Raw genomic sequence first — 21,053 nt, forward strand, 5'->3', positions numbered from 1 at the left:
GGAATCTCTGAGACACTTTATCTCAGTTCAAGGTGTTCAATACTACTACAGATTTACAAATTTAATTGCTATTTTGTAGTGCTACCTATATGTAGAAATACTAAATGTAATGTTTAAATTTACTGTAATTACTTGAATTTTTAAAATGCTGCATTAATTTCACTCTGCATTTTTGTTACTTTACTGGACAATTGAATCCTCTCCAAATATATATTTGGTAGGATAAGTGGAATAAAGTCCTGCAGAAAAACTCCAGGGAGATACTGTAATATTTTGCATTGACAGGAGAAAGTATTTCAGTGTGGGGGAGAAGGGGGCAAAAATCCTGTTGATTTCAAGGAAGATTTTAAGTTTCTTTCCTTTTTCTTCCTGCATCACACTTTTGACTATTTAGTTGTTTGTATTTATAACTCCTTCACTTAGTACAAAAAAAGCTGTTCAGGGGAGAAACCATTTACATACTTCTGTCTCTGAATTTCACAGGTTACTGATACCATCTTAGCCTGTTCTTTTCTATTTAGAAAGCTTCAATTAAGTGAAGTTGTGGTCAAACAAAGAAAAAAGAGTCTACTGCAGTGTTAGTTTTAGTTTCACTGATGAGGTGTTAAAAAGGTTTGAAAACTATATTTGGCCAACCCTATATAATTACAGTATTTGAGGCTTTAGAAACCTAACTGTTGATCTTCTTAGCCTATCCAGGCACCCTTCAGAAAAAGAACTTTTGCCAGCGAACTAAAGAATCTGTTACTTAGAATATACTTAAATTATTAGAAAACAAATAATATTTGATTGGCTGTCACCCACAATAGGAGCAATTAAAAGGTACTTAATTTTTTTTTTTTACAGTTTAATGGCCAGTTTTATGGGATTGCTCAGGATTTTGCCAAGAGCAAAGACTATTAAATTTTACTAATCCCAGGCAGAAATCTAAACTGCTGAAATCTATGACAGGAATCGTCAATAAATAAAGATATGTGCATGTAGCTAGCATAAAAATGTCAGAAAAGGTTTCAGAGATGAGGAACCCTAGTTAAGTCTTCCCTGTCTGCTAGGTAGTAAAATACAGGTAGAATTGTTCTGTGATGTGTAGTTTACCTTAAAAAGAGGAAAAATTTTGTGTGTTTGGTCTCAGTAACCAAGATTGAATAATAACTCTTGTGCATGAGCAGTCTGTGATTACTTGAGAAGCAGGAAGAGATAGAACAAGGGCATATAGAGAGCATAAAGAAAGGATTCATGCTGTGTAATGCAGTTGCACAGAAGTTCCGCAGTACCATATTTTGGAGTGCTGAAAGGTTGTGATAGAGTCAGAGGTCCTTCTCCAGCATCAGTGAATCCTGAAATCTGCACACGATAGATGGTTTTTTCCTTCAGTCCAGTAAGATGGTAACTTGTGGTAGAAGAATTGAGAGTAACAGCTGAAATGCAAGAAGGGTTGGGGGAGGAGATTAGGTGAACTCTAGTGGCTGAGTGAGTATCAGTGCAGCTGACTGGGGAAAAGGCATAATTTCAGTGCCCTAATCCACATCTGGAGGAATCTACATGGTGCCGATGTTGTTTGGATGGTACAAGATTTCTCAAAAATATTTATATACATTTTAAATCCAGAGGTAAAAAGCATGAGCTTTTAACACACTAAGGATGTACTGCGTTTAGTAGCAGAGGGGCTATAGGGATGGCTTCTGTGACAAGCTGCTAGAAGGTTCCCCAATGTTCTCCAGGATGGCACCGCAACTGGCCAAAGCCAAGCCAATCAGAAATGATAATAACACCTCTGTGATAACATATTTAATAAGGAAAAGAAGTTATTATACAGATATAATTGCAGCCAAAGAAGAGAGGAATGAGAATATGTGGGAGCAGCAGCTCTGTAAAAATCAAAGTCAGTGGAAAAGGAGGGGAGAGGAGGTGCTGCAGTCACTGGGGTTGAGATTCCCCTACAGCCTGCGGTGCCGATCATGGAGACCATGGAGGTCAATGGGGGTGCAGAGGTCCACCTGCAACCCACAGAGGACATCCACGCTGGAGCGAGTGGATGCCTGAAAAGGTGCTGCTACCCTGTGGGAAGCCTATGCTGAAGCAGGCTCTTGGCAGGGACCTGCAGACCTGTGGAGAGAGGAGCCCACACTGGAGCAGGTTTCCTGGTAGAATTTGTGACCCTGTGGGGGACCCACACTGGAGCAGCCTGTTCTTGAAAGATTGTACCCTGTGGAAAGATACCCGCACTGGAGCACTTCCTGAAGAACTGTAGCCCATGAGAAGGACTCACACTGGAGAAGTTCATGGAGAACTGTCTCCCATGGGAGGGACACTGGAGCAAGGAAAGGACACCTCTCCCTGAGCAGTGGCAGAAACAACCTGCGATGAACTGACTGTAACCCCTACTCCCCATCTCTCTGCACCACTGGGGGGGAGAGGGCAGAGCCTTGGAAAGAGAGAGTGATGGGGGAAGGTGTTTTAAAGGTTTGTTTTATTTCTCATTATCCTGCTCTGAATTTAATTGGAAATAAATTAAATTAGTTTCCCCAAGCTGAGTCTGTTTTCCCTGTGACTGTAATCTATTTGAGATCTCTCCCAGTCCCTATCTCAGCTTATGAGCCTTTCATTACATTTTCCTCCCCTGTCCAGTTGTGGAGGGGAGTGACTGAGTGGCTCTAGTGGGCACAGACATCCAGCCAGGGTCAAACCACCACAGGTGATGAATGCAGAAGGCTATGTATACTTCACGAGAGGAAAATATATCCAACATGCTGAACAGTTGTTTTATGAAGACTGTAACAGTGAACATGAGGATTAGGCCCTATCATGTGCTTTACTTTCACTTCAGTAGTCAGTAGTTGTTCACCTTGACTTATACTAGTGCTATTACACATCATTCAGTACAGAAAAGGGGCTGTGCATTCTGCTTCATCTTCTTTGTGGAGTGTTCAGATCAACCTTTCTTTTCTGATGGTCCCCTGTCCAGAATAATGTGCAACCAACTATGCTGTAGTATGCCTTTGGTAGGGCAGAAACTACTTTTCAAGTCTGCCACTGTGGATTTCAGATCTTCACAGAAGTGGGTGTGGTACTCTAGCCTACAGACTTCCTTCCCCCACATTCTTCAATAAGATTATACTTCTTTCCTGGAAAACATGGCAATTGGGTGTCATGTCACTGTTGTATTGACTGATTAGGGCAGAGGAAAAAAGAAAGAAACAAGTTCAATCCTGGATGCTCCTATTCTGTTGCCTGTTGTGCTTTCTGATAGGTATTTGGGGTAGAAAAGAGCCTTTAGAAGACTTTCTATCATTCTGTAATGGCATAGGTCAACATGAATTATAGAACCCTTGCTATACTCTTTTGTCAGGTCTTAGATGCTATTTGTCTTCCCTAACATGTCTACAATTTTATTTGAAAGTCAGTACTTGCAAAGTTAATGTATTATTACTTATTGCAAGGAGACTTTCCACTATAGACCAGAAGGAAAATATTTATCAAAAGATGTATGAGTGTAGCAAGGGATCATAGAAGTTGTAGTTTTCCGGGTTCTCATGTGTGCCCAATCAATACTTGATTGTCATTGGTTGAAAGATCCTGTGACATGTTTAAGCGCTGTATTTAAACCTCAGTTCTGCCACTTGGTTGTGTCACTGGTGGGGTTCGTGCCTTAAACAACACCTCAGATGGGGATCTTTTTTGTTGAAAACTCAAATAGTTTGAATGCAGAACTATCCATTTACTTCAATGTGTAGAAGTTTCGTAATTTGTAGTTTGCTAAGGTTGGAAAAGACTTTTAGGTCATCAAGTCCAAAATTAAACACAAAAGCTATCAATTTAAGAAAATGTTTCTAAAAGTAAATTAATAATGGTGTCTTTAGAAACAGGTAAAAAATACAAGCTGCTAATTAAGTTGAAAAATTAAATATATAATGTCTTAAGTCCTACAAAAAGGCTTATACTCAATCTTGGATGAGTTGCAATGAAATATAAAAGTGTTGTGACTAAAATCTTAGTACTTCAGAAACACTGAAAGTGTTGTCTTCCTTTAAGTGTTACTAGAGAATTCTGCAGTAGTCTTAGAAATGTAATTTTTAAGGAAATAGCAATATTTAATTTGAGATAATATCTAGAAAATTCCAAGTATTCATGGGAGCATCTAGAGCATTAAAGATGTAACCAGGAGCTGATCTTTGAGAGCACTCAATTTGCACAGAAATCTTAAGTAACTCAGCACGTACTGTAGCCACAGCTAATGGTCTGGATGAAGCTTTTCTTTCATGGCTCTGACCTGCTGCCTTGTTCTGAGCAATGGTGACTTACCCAGAGACTTTTTCCTTGTTGAATCCGTGTAGCTGATTCTGTATCCCCGGAGAAAGCCCAAACAGTCTTCAGCAGCTATTTCGTTCCACTTCACAAGTGCAGAATGCTTTGTGATATTCAGAATTGTCACATTAGTGGGACCTGTCCTAGGAACTTAAAAAACCCAGATAATTATATTAGTTCTGCATCAATACTTTTGCAATAGACATACAATATTGAAACCTAGCTGCTTCCTAGGGAATTCCTTGCCAGATTCTAAATGCTATATAAAGGGGGCAAGAGAAAGAAGAAATCCCATATAATAAAAAAACCTCATCTTAAAAAATACCAAAGTAGTAGGAATTGTGACTGTCTTACAAAGATTTTACTCTAAGAGCCACAGCTGTACTCGTTTCGTCTTGCAATATGAGACACTACCGAACTGGGATTGGAAAATCTGACTTCAACCACCGCTAAAAACTGAGCTCCAGGGAGTAGCAAATCTGAGCCCCTCTTTCTGTTATTTTTGGTAGTATCATGTATAATAAAAATATTTCTGTGCATCTTTCAGGGAGGAACAGCATTCAGGTCATTCACTGCCAGGGCGTAACTGCTAAGACCAAACGCAATGCCAACTGAAGAATACTGTTCAGTCCCTGGAAAAGAAATTTTGTGTAACCTATGGCTGCAGATAGGAATGAGAAGAAATACAAAGGATAAGGTTATACAAAGGGGAGGAATACCTCCTTCCACAAGGTAAAAGCGCGTCACTCCAAAAGTCTTTTCATGTCTTATGAAACTTTCACACCGACACACATCAGATGCATGTACCACTATTTTGTACAACTTATAAGGCTGAAAATTATCTGGAAAACAAATAAATATGCATCAGGGTTTACTGAAAAGTTATAAATTATAGAGGAGAGAAACTATAGCTTTAGAGTTTTTCTGTATAATTCTTACTTTCTGCGACATAGCCTACTATAAGTTTATAGTGCTGAGTACAAAATATATAAATCCGTCTTCAATGTCTCTAGATGCTTAATGCAAATTTTTTCAAAAGCAGGACAACACATAACATGGGTTTTCTTTTAAAAGGTGACAGATCTGCTTATAGTCTCCCTCTGGAAGGCATTAACTGCCAAAGGAGAAATCAGGAACTAAAATGGTTATAGACACCTTAGTTCAAGAACAGACACTTTCCACTCAGCTAGCATATAAAAACCCAAGCAAAATAAGTAGATGTTGCAGAAGGACCAAGGAAAAGGAGCATTTATTTATAGAACTCTGAAGCTAAATGTTCTCTGTTGTACAAGTAAACCTGTCTTGAATGGCCTTTGCAAGAGTCACCTACATGACTTTAATGAAGATATGCAATGTCTGTCCCAAAAAGTGGTCCCTGACTGCATCGTGCCCAGCTTGGTAAGCAGAATACGGGAGCTGAGAGCTTAGGCTTTGATAAATATAGCCATTGGGATAAAAAAAGAAATTAATCTTAGGGAGACTGTAACAGAGCAGTTTACGTTTAAAGATTAGCTTATCTAGGCACAAGATAGAAGCTTTTTTTAAAGGCAGTGGTGTATAGGTCTGCCTTGAATGTGGGCAAGGACAGACATTATACCAGCAGCAGCAGTTTAGCTGCATTTCTTGTCCAACTGTGACCAGAAGAATCCTACTGAAAGCTTTGCTTTTTATCTGCTGTGGTGTTGCTAAACATTAAATAATGTCTCAGCACTGGACAAAGATTAAAAATTGCACTTATCTGGATGGATCTTCAGTTTGCCCTTGAAAACAGAATGAAAAATCCTACTGTTCCCAACCAAAAATAATCAATAAATGAAAGGGTGCCTCCACAGGAGATGCACTGGTTGTTGTTACCTAGAGTGAAATTTCCAGTAGCTGTAGTTATTATTTTCATGTGCATATCCTCTTTACCAGTGCCCCAATCAACCACAAAACATTTTGGATTGTATTCTGGAGTCCAGGTGACAATGGCATTAGTTCCCTGGCGTTTGACATGAATTTGACCAGGTAAGTCTGTGAACAAACATACAATTAGAGATCAATAAACAGCAAAGCAGATTTCTCCTCTGTTGCTTGCTTTCTCCCATTTGCTCTTTTTCGAAGATTATTCATTAAGTAGTTATCATTGCAAGTGACTTACCTTGCTTATCTTAGTAAGGTTTCTCCTAGTAACTCAACAGAGAAAACTTAGCATTTAGTACTTTGCAAGTGTCTGGTGGCTCCAATGTTGACTGCTGTTCATGACTTTTCCTTGTTTCCAATTGTCAGAAATTAAATGGCTGTTCCAAGCCTCAGGAAGAGGAAGCTTGGTGTTGCTAAATAACCTCCTGTGAGTCTGCAAGTCCTATACATAGAGCAACTATGAGATAGTTCTTGCCTGGGTAGGAGAGGAGGAGAACTGGCTAATGTCAGGTATATCATACAAATTTCATACACTTTGCATATTCTGCAAGGATTTTAAACATTTTGACATTTCAAAAGATAGACTATTAAACTAGGAAAGACCTTCTGACTGACACTAATGAGGGAGAAGAGCAACCTGCCATTTTGGGGTAAGAAGTGGTAGACATAAAAATTCTCCATTTTATCTCCTGTCAGGAAACCAATATAATAAAGGCAAATTAAAGAAAATGGCTGTACTAGCTGAGCAAAAGTTGGGTATGCTGAGAAGTAATTTATCTTGGGAATGCACCTTATGCAAATATCTTCCCAGTAATTCATGACAGATACAGAGAACCTGCATAGAAATGCAGCCAAAGGGAAACAGATGTCTGGAGAGAGCCATGAAGACAGGCTGAGAGATTCAGTAGACAACTGATTGTCAGTCAAAAGGTCACTTGAGGTGGTAGTATATATTTCATCAGAAAAGAGCTAAGGGACTGAAATGTAAGGGAAAAATCAAGTTGTTACCTCTTTGCAGGGAAAAGGAGGGGAGTGTGTTAGAAAATCCTGGAAAAGCAATCAGTTGCAGATATCAGAAGATCAACAAGGGTACTTAAACACATTTTCACTTGTGAATGCTATAGCTTAATTAAAAAAAAAGAAAATCTTACTGTGGAAGAAAGAGGTTTTCTGATATTGCAATAACTATAGCTCAAGATTGTAACACATGAAACTAGCTTAATTATAAGCAAAACATTGTTAAATAGTTCTATTGTTTAAATGAAAAAACCGTATATGTAGGTATCATGAAACCTTGCTCTTTGTCAAAATATGACAAGTACATCCCATCTGTTCCTTGTCCCATGCGCCTGTTAGAGTAATACTGAAATAAAAGACAGTAGCAAGTGTCCTAATAGTTAGTTAATTCAAAAAACTTAGATTTACACATAGTTTTGTGAACTTTTTTTAAACCACTGGCACATACTTACTGTTGAGAACAGTTCATAAAGCATTTTGCTGGGCAGATGTAGCACATAGTAATTTCTGTAGCTTGAGAAAGCACAAGTGCTAAACTGAATATTAAATTGCTTAGTCTGTTAACTTCTACTGAAATCCTTTCTTAAGAAACAATACTGACTCTCACTATGTGAAAGTATGAGCCTAAAAAATACTCAAGAGAATGCTTTAACTTATCCCAAAGTGCGTCAAAAAGTAGCCTTAGAGATTGCTCATAAAACTTCACCACCACTCTAGTGAAGGATTGATAAGGTAAGTACCTATTGCAGAGAATTCTGGGACAATGTAGATGGCTTGTGGAGATTCTCCTGCTTCATTATGGGCAGAAATATGAACTCTATAGTAAGCCATGGAGAGATTTAGAAGAATTTTTCTGTCATTGAGAAAGATGCGATTTGGTGAGTCACTGCAACTGTTGGGTATTCTTTCCACATTAACGAAATATCCAAGGATGTTCTCACTTTTTGTTTCCTGGCAAGAGGAAAAAGATTGTTATTCTATAAATGTTGTTATGTCCCGTGCAGAAAATCAAGAGGAATTTATTACATAGACAAAATATAACTTCTAATGATGAGGATAAAATCATACTGTTTTAATTAGGTCATTAGGAATCAATAAAGCAAACCATTTCCTTAAAATTAAGAGCATGCTTAAATTGAGAGGATTTAAGCACGGGAATAAAAATTTCCCTTAATTGAGATCTTAGTTGTGTGTATCCAATTAGTAATAACAATAGTGAAGCAGCTGTAACATTCTCTACATTTCACTGGAACATATCCCTCATTATTAGGAACTTAGAAGTTAATGAAAGGTGTTTAATTGATATTTATGCCTCTGGGAATCTTCATCTACTTGGGCTTGATTAGGTATCTGGTCTCTTTAAAGAGAAATGCTAGTAATTACACTACAAATTTGGAACATGTTAAATATCCAATTTCTGGGTAGTTCTGGTGGTGGTTCACTCATTATTTTACTGTACTGCTCTTAATGAGAGATTGGAAAATGAGTGCACAGAAATGGAAATTACTACAATATTGGTAGAAACTTAATACATGAAGACCTGTGAATTCTGCAAGGATTATTTCTGATATCGAGTTTGTCTGTTCTTTCTGGCACAAAATTAATAGTGTGTAGATACCACAAAACTGTAAGATTGGGTTATCTTAATGAAATAATTGGGCAATTTTGGAGTAACATAGACAGGAAAACATTTATTAATTTAAAAGGCACGTGTCTTAAGAGGAATTTCTGATAAAGATGGAAGGTCTTAAAATGAAAATAGATGTTTTTCCCAAGATAGGAATGAGAGATTTAATAATTTTTCAATTTTATAATTTGATGTATTTTTGTCTTGCTATTTTCTAGCACCTAAATCATCAGCATACAAATGCAGGGACTTTGGAAGCAAGTGTACAACCTCCAATACCTTTTGCATATAGAGTGCAGTCTCAACAGAATGAGAAATTCTCATTTTCCCTATAAGGTAATAAATAATTAGCATGTACACAACAGAAGGTACTGAAACTCGGACATTACCTCCCACTTCAGAAGAACACTTCTTCTTCCTGGAGAGATTTGCGTAGTTACATTATATGATATTCTTGGCTTATTCATGAGTTCTAGTAAATGTGGAAAAAGATGGAGATATGCACTCATATGAATCATTCTGATGTTCATATTTTCAACAGTATCTGAAAATGCTATTTCATATGACACAAGGTTTGTAAAGGATTTTACATTCATGCTTATTCCCAGTAGGGTAAAGCTACATTTCACTTACTGTGAGGGACAAAAATCTCTTTGCTCCAAACGCAAACACAGTTCAGACCACCGTTGGCTATGCATCTGAGCTGAACGATGTATGAAGACACAGCATTTAAATTCAAAATGGTGATATTGACAGCATTGCTTTCTACAGGCACCTAAAAAAAATGTTTAATTTATGTGGCACCAATAAAATATAATCTTATATTAATTGTTTTCTCAGCCAAGGACCAGCCTTCTGACTGCAGCTGAAAGTAGGTATTCCTGCCATCAAATAGGAATTACTGTACATTCTAGCCAAGGTGTTTTCATTCTTTCAAAGCAATACCCTCTTTTTCATGAACTTGTTTTGCTCAGTCAGGACAGTAAGCAACCACACATTTTTAAAATCAATTAGACATGATAAATACTGAAAAATAATAATTTATTTAACTCTGAGCCTTGTTGGCATTCTCAAGAACAAGATGTCAAGGGAAAATTAAATATTAAAAAAAATCACCTTATTCTCAGAAATAACAGTATGTCTAAATAGATCCATGTGACTGATGTGGTCAAGATCATGACTGGACTGAATGTGTGCCTGCCTATGCCTTAGCACAGCAGAAGTAATCTGCATCTGCAGCTGATGATAGCACTGGTGCTCCAGTAACTGTACAGGGAATGGAATTTTTCTTGAAACAAAGATGCCACCTGTGTCTAAGGAAATCTCTGAGGTGGAAACTAGGAGAAAATATGATGAAAAATTGTTGTTAAATGCTTATTTTACACTCTTTACCAGATGTCCATTGGTGGCTGCTATCAGAGCACAGTATCCTGCATTAATAGACCTTTTGTCTGGTCAGTTCCAGGTATTGTGTTTTTTGTAGAAGTCCTATTGCAGATTGAAATACCTCTGTTAGCATTTGTTTGCTGTAAACTTTTGTTTTCTTAATTATATATATTCCCTAAAAAACACCCCAAAACCCAACCAATCAAACAAAAGAAACCCTAAAACCAACAAAGCCCCAGTATAACGTGACTAGCTCTTCCATTTAAATTACTGCAGTGCTTTATTTTTTTATTAAAGTTAATTAATTAACCTCTGTGGCAGTATGCTCACCCCCCACCTCCAGCCTGACCTTTATTTCCTGTAACCCTGCTCAAGTGATAACCACTACCAGCTGTCATAATGGGTGTGTCTGGTTATGATGGCTGCATCTAGCTTGAGGTTGATTTGAGGAAGACAGATAGCAACACAACAGCCAAGGCTAATTTGAACAATTCGTCCACCTAACCATAGTGGTGGTTAAGGTTCGACCCAAGTCAAGTTTGGAAGAAACTAATATCTGAAGTGAATATGCAAATAAGTCTAAAAGTGAATCATCTTACCCCTTAAATAGTGGACAGCCAAGGGCCTGTTGAGCTTTCCTGCACAGCAGTGGGGGTGCACACCAGGATCTCTTGAGTAGGGACACCTCTCAAGATTACTCCTCAAGACTGGGAAAATACTTATCCCATCAGATACTTGATAAACAAATTGGAAATTACTGCACTGAAACTTTGAAATCTCATTTAAGTGATACAAATAATTTATTGTGCATATATAATACTTTAGACTTAAACTGTTGACTAGACCTGGGACTAAGTCTGGATCCTGAATCTACTAAACTCCTGAGGCTCTGAGAATAATTTCAGAATGCAAGGGGAGCCTTTCTGAGCATCATGACCCAGTTAAAATGTCTCCCTGACAGTTCTATCTGACTCTATCCTCTATGCAGTAATCAAATGTTCCTTGCCATTTACTCTTATGAAAGTGCTGTCACACTTACAATGAAATTTTGCTAGATTTCTGTCTTATATCAATAAATATATTGCTCCTTCTTTCTTAAGAGTGAAGTGTGTTACTCCACCCATGACATCTTCGTATAGTTTTGCTAATAGAACAAGCTTGGTCATGAAAAATCCCACTACACACAGTATTACAGAAAGAATCCAAATCTCCTACAGAAGAAGAGGGAAGCGGAATGGATCCAAGTGCTAAATTACATCATATGTACATTAATCCTACCCTTGATAAACACTATTTCTTCTCTAGCTTTATATATGTTCTGTGTTTTTATGTCCACACTCACCCTTTCCCTCCAGCCCTATTTGCAAGTGTAGTCTACATTCACATGATTAGGAGGAAATTGCAGCCTAAATTCATAGTATCAGCTGGGACATGGGAGATAATGAATATTTATGACCTGTAGTGTTTAGTCATTCAAATCATCCACTGTGGCCCTATCTACCAGTCTTTCACAGTACACACATGAATCTCCTAATCTGCCCTGTCTCCAGAACCTGTAGGACATGCATTTGTACTGTTCTTAACCCTCTGTTCTTCCACACATCATGTAGCAGACCATCTGCACATGGTTGTCTATCTATTGCACTCCTGGGTGGGTTATGTTTGGGTAACTGTCTGTCCTAGAATGGTCTAGGACTTGTATGCCAGTGAACAAGGGCACCCTTCCAAGATCTGCACGTTCTCTGTACCAGGGTGAAACCTTTCTCACATGGGCCTCTCACAGTAATCCTGAAGTGGCCAAACAAACTGGCAGTCAGCTATGAGAGAAATGGGAAGAGTCTTCTGAAATAAAAGGAAGAATGAGATTCTTGTAGTAAAGAGGAAGGAAAGAGGTTCCTAGATAAGCAGAGGTGCCCAAGAAGTTGGAACCGTTGCTGTTTAAACATTCTTCTAGCTGGGGTTTTGTTCTAGCTGGTAAACACATATTCTTCATACAAATAAAAAATAACAGAACTTGAAAAACAGACAATTTCAGGGACTCAGTGATGCAAACCATGCATACGTGCCTGCCTGCTTGCAAAGCTTTTGCATGATATTCTGGATGGCAACGAACAGGATAAGCAGTCATTGCTACTACATGCAGATATTATTGAAATGATGACTGTTTTTCCATCTCTTACTTAGTGCCTTCAGTTTTAGGTACTACCCTATTGCTGCACCATATTGCATGTTCTAAAATGCTGCTGGAACTGATCTTGTATCCCACAACATCCTTCTCCCCAAACTGGAGAACGATGGATTCAATGGACGTAATGTTAGTTGGATTAAGAATTAGTTGAATGGTCACATCCAGAGAGTAGCAGCCAATGGCTCAGAGTCCCAAGGGGCATCAGCAACAAGTGGTGCTTGCCACACCTCCTTGCTATCCATGTTGAGTGCTCTTCAGTACCATAGCACTTTTGGCCTGCTGGATGTGCTGTTGAGCTGACAGTGAGGCACCTCATGTGGTTGTCATTTGTAAGTACTTACCACGGTCCACTGAGTGGATTCTGTGAGCGTCTCTCTGTATCTCAGCTCATATGGTGTAGGGGTTGTGGGCGGGTCCCACTTTACTATCAGCTGGTTTGTGATCTGATGAGCATTTATGTTAGATGGTGTCAAGCACTTCCCTAAAATGGGCAATAAATGCAAGAGGAGCAGGAAAGCTTTGGTAATTATGTCTATCAGGTGTGGTTCATAAAAAATAGAAGACTTGATGCTGAACACTGTAAGACTTCAAAAAGGATGGAAATTGATAATTACTAAATCGTTATGGTATCAACAAAATAGCATTTTTCCTCTTGCTTTTCTTTTGTGAATGCTTCTATTAATTCCAGGAAGACCCTTTTTCTAAGCAGATACTATTCTGAGAGAGGCTGAAAGGCAAAATCAAAATGCCAAGAGTACCTGTATTAGTGAATTGTATAAAAAATTACCAGAACATCTTTCAATTTCAGCAACTGCATTTAGCTATATAATTGTAAGTGCAATTTTTTGTCTTTCTTTCCAATAAACACAAGGTAGCCAAAAGTGTCCAGCGGAGGTCACAGTGATAATTTGGGTTTCACTGGTAGTAACTCTCAGCAGTGAGAAGCACTGTTTTTTCTTGGACCATAATTAGTCTGGGAAGGTGAGGTTTTGGTAAGCTCTTAATATTATCTCAGTAACCAGATACTGTAGAGAATCTTTAATAAACATCTAAAAGATATAGTAAATAGGGCTTCTTTTTTCATATCTTCTCTGCAGCACTGTGTAATGGGTAAGTGGCCTTCAAAAAGAGTTGAACTTTGAAAAAGTTTCTCAAAACTCTAATGCCCTATATCAAGGGTTCCTTAAGTGCACAGTACTAAGTCAGCCTACTCTTTATAAACCAACAAAGAAATTGAGAAAACCATCAAAGACAGCACAGAAAGCTGGTTAAGTACCGTACACAAATATCACTATATATATTTCTCTGGATATTACTATTTTATATCCCAGCATATTTTTGAAGTAAAACCCCTCTCCTGTAAAAGCTGATAGACTTCTGTTATTAACTTGATTCGAGGAAGCCAAACTGCAGGGTAGGTCCCTGAATCAATAAAAATAACAAGTATGTATTGGGAGTTGAAATTTTGGAAATAATTTTTAAGAAAATGTGACTACTGCTTCAACTGGGCACTGTAGTAACAAAAGATGCTGTACCTGCTTTGCTTGGTAAAACTGAGATGTTCCTTCCTTTTACACAGCTGGCATGAGCGTAATTCACTGCTATCCAAATGTATGCAAATCGTTCAATGTAGAGATTCTTTCGTTCAATTGTGATGTAAGGGGATGATGTGTTTCGTTGAAAAAGTTTTCGTATTTTGTTCCTTCAGAGAAAAGGAAACAGAATGGAAAACATTTTTTTGGATTATAGTTATTCTTTCCTCCTCTGTCCCCAGAAACCAACATTATAGCGAATGGTAGTTTTGCAGATACCTATATGCATAATCTTGGTTCGTGAAGCCTAGCCATGATGATGATACGCATAATTCTGTATCTTGAAACCTTGAAGGTAAGGTATGAGCGCTTGAAACAGCAAGTGTAATTCCAGCACCCTAGTAACTGCAGCAAACTTAAACATGGAAATCTTTGTTGTGTGTTAAATTCCTTAAACTTGTAAGGTACAGTATGATACAAGACAAGATCTGTACTTAAAAGATTTATACTTACAGTGGGGTATATAGAGCATTTCAAAGTAATAAAATTATGTTGGAAATTACTTCATAAAGCCTTCCCACCTATCATAGGGGCACCCAAATTCCTTTTGAAAAGCAAAATTTCTGAGTTATATGAATGTAAATTGCCACAAACATATGAAAAACCTCTCACAAGCCTATCCTCTATTTTCTGTTCCCACAAAGCACCAGTTTGATGAGATATTTGAATGTCACATGACTCAGCCCTCTAGACTTCTTCTATTGTACCTAAGAGGTCTAATGCCTTACATGCAACAGTGCTGCCTATTTTTTTCCTCCATCTCTCTCTCTCTCTCTTTCACTCTCTGCTGCACACAGGACAGATTTTTTTCCAAGGTTAAAGCTGTGCCAGTTCAGTGTTCTTAAGGAAATGGGCCAGCATACTAATTGCGTAGCTACATATTTCAAGTATTAAATGTGCTGATCATGATGCAATATTTAATAACTGAACAAAAGTACTTGAAGTTTTGCCTAGCTTCTGCTTTGGACTAGTTGTGAATCAGCCATTAATATTGCAAAGCATGATTTTGAATTCTTGGTTCGAACTTTTCTGTGGGAGTGTTTTTCTTTTATCTTTTTCTTCCTGACAACTAAATCATAAGGAGCAAAGGCAAGGAACAATTACAATGTCAAACTGACATTACATGCAGAAAGAAGTCATGTCCTCTTCTAGGCGAGAAAAAAGCCCTTTCATATGTGGGATTTTTTTCTTTTTTTTTTCCTTTTAACACAATAGAAGAGGACAAAGGAAGTTTTTCTTTAAGACCACTAGCTTGAAGCCTAGGAGACTCAGTTTAAAGTCCTGATTCTGGCTTGGAAAAATCAACATCTTAACAAGGGAATTGCCTCCCTTCCCCCCCGCCCCCCAACCTCCTCTTTCACTCTTCTTTCTGCCTTCTCTGTTCATAACATCAACCCTGCAGCCTAGGAACAGCACAATCTGGTTTTGACTGAGGACTTTAAGAGGGATTAGTTTAGGAATACTGCAGCAGATAACATCTCTACAGAAACAGAGCTGATTCACAAGTGCTTCTGCCATTCTAAGAAATGTGAGCTCCTTGAAGTCCCAAGAGGCAAGACAGCAAATACAGTGGGATTTGGTGCTTATTGCAAGTTGGCACCTGCAGCTACTTCAGTGGGAAAATACTGAAGGTGGCGGAAGGGAGTAACCTCAGCCTTAAGGTGGTTGCTTTGCTACCCTGCAACATGCAGAAGATCACACTGGGGAATTTCCCAGTGTAGTGACATTTTCTTAGATTTAGGAGATGTTCCTAACCACAGCTCACTTTTAATGATGAGTGGTGGGTTATGTGGCAAAATAATCAGCAATGAATATCAGAATTTGCCAACGGCAGACAGTGCTGTACTCCATGATACGGTCTCATGGCAAAGATCATGTCTTCAGATCTAACTTCTCTATTTCTAAACATACTTCTAATCTCATGGGAGATCCCAAATATGTAGATATAAAATGAGGATATCTAATTTTGTAACGCAACTGCAATTGAAGACGCCCATATTTTGAGTAATCAGTTCAAGATTAACCCTGCAAGTTCACTCCATCTATTAAACCAGTGCTTGATAGTTCAGAATGACGAGAAAGTATGCCACATCTGACATCTCCTGAGATACATCCTATAACATAATACATAATGCATAATACATAATACATAATACGTAATACATAATACATAAAATAAATCTTGGTGTCTCTTTATGTTTAGGTGGCTTTTTGTTTGTTTTGTTTGTTTTTTACTCTAAATGCACCAGTGTTGAATATTCAAAGCAGGTCCATAGGCAAACAAAGGTGATTGAGTAAGCTGATTTTTGTCAATAATGTTTTAAACAGTGCGTTGGAAGCATGTTAAGATGTATAATGACTCTTTGTATTGGGTTTGCATGGCAAGGTTTTGGTAGAAGGGAGCTACAGGGGTAGCTTCTGTGAGAAGCTGCAATAAGCTTTCCCCAGAGCCAACTCCAGCTGGCTCCAGAATGGACCTGCCCCTGGCAAAGGCTGAGCCCATCAGCAATGTGGTAGCACCTCTGGGATAATGTATTTAAGAACAGGTAAAAAAGTTCTGCACAACAGCAGCTAGGAGAGAGGAATGAGAACACGTGAGAGCAGCAGCTCTGCAGACACCAAGGTTAGTGAAGAAGGAGCAAAGGTGCTCCAAGCAACGGAGCAGCAATTCCACTGCAAGCAGTGGTGAACACCATAGTGAGGTAGCTGTGCCCCTGCAGCTCATGGAGGTCCACAGCAGCACAGAGATCCACTTGCAGCCCATAGAGGATCCCACACAGCAGCAGGCGGATGTGCCTAAAGGAGGCTGTGACCCTGTGCTGGAGCAGGCTCCTAGCAGGACCTGTGGGCCTGTGGAGAGAGGACCCCAAGCTGGAGCAGGTTTGCTGTCAGGCCTTGTACTCCATGGGGGTACAGACTGTGTAGCCTGTGCATGAAGTGCTGTACCCCATGGGAGGGCCCACACTGGAGCAGTTCAGGAAGAACTGCAGCCTCATGTGAAGAACTCATGCTGGAGGAGTTCATGGAAGATTATCTCCTGTGGGAGAATCCCCTTGCTGGACTAGGGGAAGAATGAGAGTAGAAAGAAGTGGCAGACATAACATATGATGAACTGACCACAACCCCCATTCTCCATCCCCCCACACTGCTTGGTGGATGAGATAGACAATTCAGGAGAAAAGTTAAGCCCAGTAAGAGGGAAAGCATGGGGGGGAGGTGTTTTAAGTTCCGTCTGTATTTCTCATTACTCTACTCTGATCTGATTGTTAATAAATTAAATTCCTTTTCCCAGATCAAGTCTGCTTGGCCCATGATGGTAATTGCTGAGCGATCTTTTCCTGTCCTTATCTCAACCCACGAGCCTTTTCTCGTATTTTCTCTGCCCTGTCCAGCTGAGCAGGAGAGGGATAGAGCAGCTTTGGTGAGCACCTGATGTCTAGCCAGGGTTAATGCACCACACTGTTACCAAGCTCTTACCAAATCAATAGGTATTGAGGAGATGTAAAGAAAGATATTGACCAGTGTTGTGTAATAACCTACAATGTGATGAAAAATAGTGGAGCAAAACTCTGGCAAGTGGGAATCATATAACAGCAATAATATTTTTTTGTTTTCTGAAATTACTCTTCAGACTTACCATTTAAAGTATATAGTATAATTAACTCTATTAGGAGCACTAGGTACTGGCAGCCAGGTACAGGTTAGATCCTCACTGAATTCTCTGTAGCACACCAATTCATTGTCCCAGTCTGGAAGATGAAAACACATGCACTGGAAAAGACTCATCACAGGCAATGATAGTAAACAGTTTTTACCATTAACCAGCTCAAAGGGACTATGAGAAACAAACCCAAACACAAACCAGTCCATAACTTGTTGACTAGACCCCATAATGGCTTCAAAACCATAAGTCATGTCTATCTGGAGTTTAGAACAATGCTGGCTAAAACCAGTATTACTCTCGTACTGCCAGCCTTACAAAGATCACATTATAAAACAGGAGGAGCATAACATAATGTGCAAAATTATTTGTGATTAATTTTTGGAAGCAAAGTATGAGGCTTTTTTGCAACTAAACATACGTATTTTTCAGCTGGAGTGAAATTAAACACTGATGACATTATTAAAAGAACTAATTTTTGATCTCTAGCAGTTAAGTTTATTTCAGGTTTTCAAAAGCCTCTTATCAGAGATGGTAATGATAAAATATGATTGTTGTCCTTTTGTTTTTTGTCCTGCTGTCTGAACTACTAGTTCAGAAGAATCAGGCATGATGTCTCAAAGTGCTACCTCCACTTTGAAAAAAGGACCCAGAATTTTTTGTTGTTGTTCAGAAAAGTAGATCAGGATTTTAACAGGTACAGGATGCTTATGGTGATAAAAATTAATTTTTCCTGATAAGTAGAGTCAGTTGTTCTTTATGCTTATTAGGTTTAACAAATCACCAATAGCCTATCATTCTTGAATAAGAAATGCTTTTTTATTTGATAAATAAATATGCATATGTCTGGAGCTCGTGTTACAGTATGGTTATGATGTCTCACAACCTAAGTTATGAGATAAAACACCAGTCCTCTTTTCCTCATTCAGAGCAATTTCTTCCCACAACCTGAGTTACTGAGTACCCTTGGTATTCCTTTCAACGAGATGGCATATGTATATTTAAGTCAAAAGTTCTTTTGGTTCAAAAAGTGTGTCAGATAAGTACAGCTCTGGCTTTAATACCCTCACTCTATGACACTTCTCATACCAAAAAGAATAGTGCTTTTCTAGTAAAGTTATGCTGTATCAGTTCAGGTATGTACGGCTTCTTTTCAAGAAGGTGGAGATCAGGTCTTCCTTGTTTCTACAGCAGTGTGCAAATTACTGAAACCTTTGCTTTTTCAGTGTAGCTGCCAAAACACATCTTGTCCTCCTCACCCATGGACATGGTGTTATAACAACTGGGAAAAACAGCAACAGCTCTCACATTCTTCTCCTGTTTTGCTCTGAATTAAATCCTTCACCTCATTGGTGTTTCTTTGTTCTTGTTTTGAAGAAACACCTGAAAACAAAACCTGAAAACAAAACCTTTTTGGAACTTCTACAACCCTTCATGTCAATACATGGATAATATACTGCTCCTGGAACTATTTGAAATAACAGTTCTGTTACCTCAGAATCAAGTGGTGACCACAATGTTACAGACCTATCTCTGCTTATAGAACAACAGGAGATTGTACTGTTCCTCATGCGCTAAGTTTTACAAACTCCCTCTGTTTTTTTTCCATAAGATTATAGTATTAGAGTAGACAAAAAAATAATAGTAGATTTTATGTGTGAAAATAGTGTATTAGCTCAACTAACACCCCAAAGCACCACCCCATCCCAATATACTGAAGTTTTAACTTACTTTCTCCAGATGAGCATAAGGAATCTTACACAATTTTATTTTCACTTGTCCTGTTTGTATTAGTGTTCACATGAACATTCAGTTTTAGTCTAATGCTGTCTTTATTTTACTGTACTGCTTTACCTTAACATGTATATTATTAATTCTTCCTAGCCCTAGCATACTGCTAGTCCTGTATCATGACTGTGCTCCAAGAGCTGTGCAAATAAAGAAAAAAAGAAAAAAATTCTTTCATCTAAAGAAAACACAAATCAGTTCCTCCATTAGAAAAACAAGCAAAACCCCGAACAAACAAACAGCCCCCCCAAACAAACAAACAAACAACAACAAACAAAAATCACAAAACCCCAAACCCCGCAAATCAAGCTAAAAACAACACCCTGAATTGTTTTTCCCTCTAGAATATTCTGTTTTTCTTCCTGCATGTCTTGTGTTCTCAGTAATGCTTTAGTGGAATTTAGTCTGGCTGGCTAATTGCAAGGATTAGAAAATTATTCATAGCTAATTTCAGAAAAAACATGCTCCTCCTGAAGATGTCTTGCCCACTGTCACTGTGTACTCAAAAACCTATCACCTCTCCTGTGAGAGTGTAACTAATAATATTACACTCTCTCGCTGTTAGCAAGTAAGGTGCTCCTGTCTACTCTATTAAATACAGCACAAATTACATCATATGAGCACCCACTGCTTTGTAAAAATCTCTATTGAAATGCGTTGGACTGGTCCTTTTCTCCATGATCAGTAATTTATCAGTTAAATGGAAAGCATAAGTGTCGGTCACACATAAACATTACAGGTTCCGCGGTCTTTTGAAGCCGTGGTTATTCCCGACGCACCGGGTGGGATTCACTCCCAGCGTGTCGATTACCCCGAACACTCCGCCGTCACGCGGATACACCTGCCTGTGCTCCCCCGGGCGGATTTTCCATTCAGAAAACGCGGGCGGTTGTTTTGGGGTGAAACCTCGGGGCCGTGCGGAGGGGCGGCGGCGGCCTCCAGGCGGCGGCAGGACCCGGGCGGGGCCGTTCGGACCCCGCGGTGCCACCGCCGCTGTCACCGCGCCGGGGCTGCGGGAGCGACATTACCCACCTGGGAGCTGCCAGCAGAACGAAGAGTTCCAGCTCGTGCAGCTGCAGGAATCTGGAGAGCAAATAAAGAATTGTTTATCAAGACGACTGTGAAAGAATTAGGAAAAATTGTTACTGGTGGTTGTTTCTCCTACCCGCAGTTTGGTCATGATTTTTTTTTTTGTACAACTTCATCTTTGAGTAGCATTAAGCATTTTTACTATTTATAAGCAGCAGTAAGTGGTGCAGCATATGAAAACTCACCTGTTGCAAGTAAAAAGACAGCTGTGAGCAGAGAGTTCTTCATCTTCTCTGTATAGAAGCGTAATGATTACAATCAACATTATGCTGTCTTCAGTCTATTTTTCACACTTCCTCTTCAGACTTCCTATTCATTCTAACACCTATACTCTTACTGGCTGAACACAAGTAACAAGTCTATTGATGATAATGCGAGGGACACATGAGCTCCATATTATTAATTGTACTTACAAAATCCTAACAACCCCTCTGAAAACCAAGAACTTTCTGCCTTGGTGTTTGTAAGTAGTCACAGTGAGATTTTTGTTGGTGTCTG

General features: G+C 38.9%; 1 protein-coding gene across 1 annotated transcript in view; it reads right to left on the minus strand.

Moving 5' to 3' along the window:
• The window catches only part of LOC113943348 (leukemia inhibitory factor receptor-like), a 28,520-nt gene extending 7,737 nt beyond the window's left edge, over positions 1 to 20,783 (minus strand). Inside the window, exons 1-12 of the mRNA XM_027634997.1 lie at positions 20,741 to 20,783; positions 20,499 to 20,549; positions 17,655 to 17,766; positions 13,961 to 14,127; positions 12,767 to 12,906; positions 9,485 to 9,626; positions 9,241 to 9,323; positions 7,965 to 8,175; positions 6,160 to 6,318; positions 5,025 to 5,147; positions 4,303 to 4,455; positions 1,275 to 1,418 (exon numbers count right to left, since the gene is read on the minus strand). Of these exons, the coding sequence (XP_027490798.1) occupies positions 1,275 to 1,418; positions 4,303 to 4,455; positions 5,025 to 5,147; positions 6,160 to 6,318; positions 7,965 to 8,175; positions 9,241 to 9,323; positions 9,485 to 9,626; positions 12,767 to 12,906; positions 13,961 to 14,127; positions 17,655 to 17,766; positions 20,499 to 20,549; positions 20,741 to 20,783 (1,528 nt within the window). The remainder of the gene's footprint in view (positions 1 to 1,274; positions 1,419 to 4,302; positions 4,456 to 5,024; positions 5,148 to 6,159; positions 6,319 to 7,964; positions 8,176 to 9,240; positions 9,324 to 9,484; positions 9,627 to 12,766; positions 12,907 to 13,960; positions 14,128 to 17,654; positions 17,767 to 20,498; positions 20,550 to 20,740) is intronic.
• Positions 20,784 to 21,053: the final 270 nt, after the last annotated feature.

The sequence above is a fragment of the Corapipo altera genome, unplaced genomic scaffold (assembly GCF_003945725.1).
Source record: "Corapipo altera isolate COAL_440 unplaced genomic scaffold, ASM394572v1 61411, whole genome shotgun sequence".
NCBI lineage: Eukaryota > Metazoa > Chordata > Aves > Passeriformes > Pipridae > Corapipo > Corapipo altera.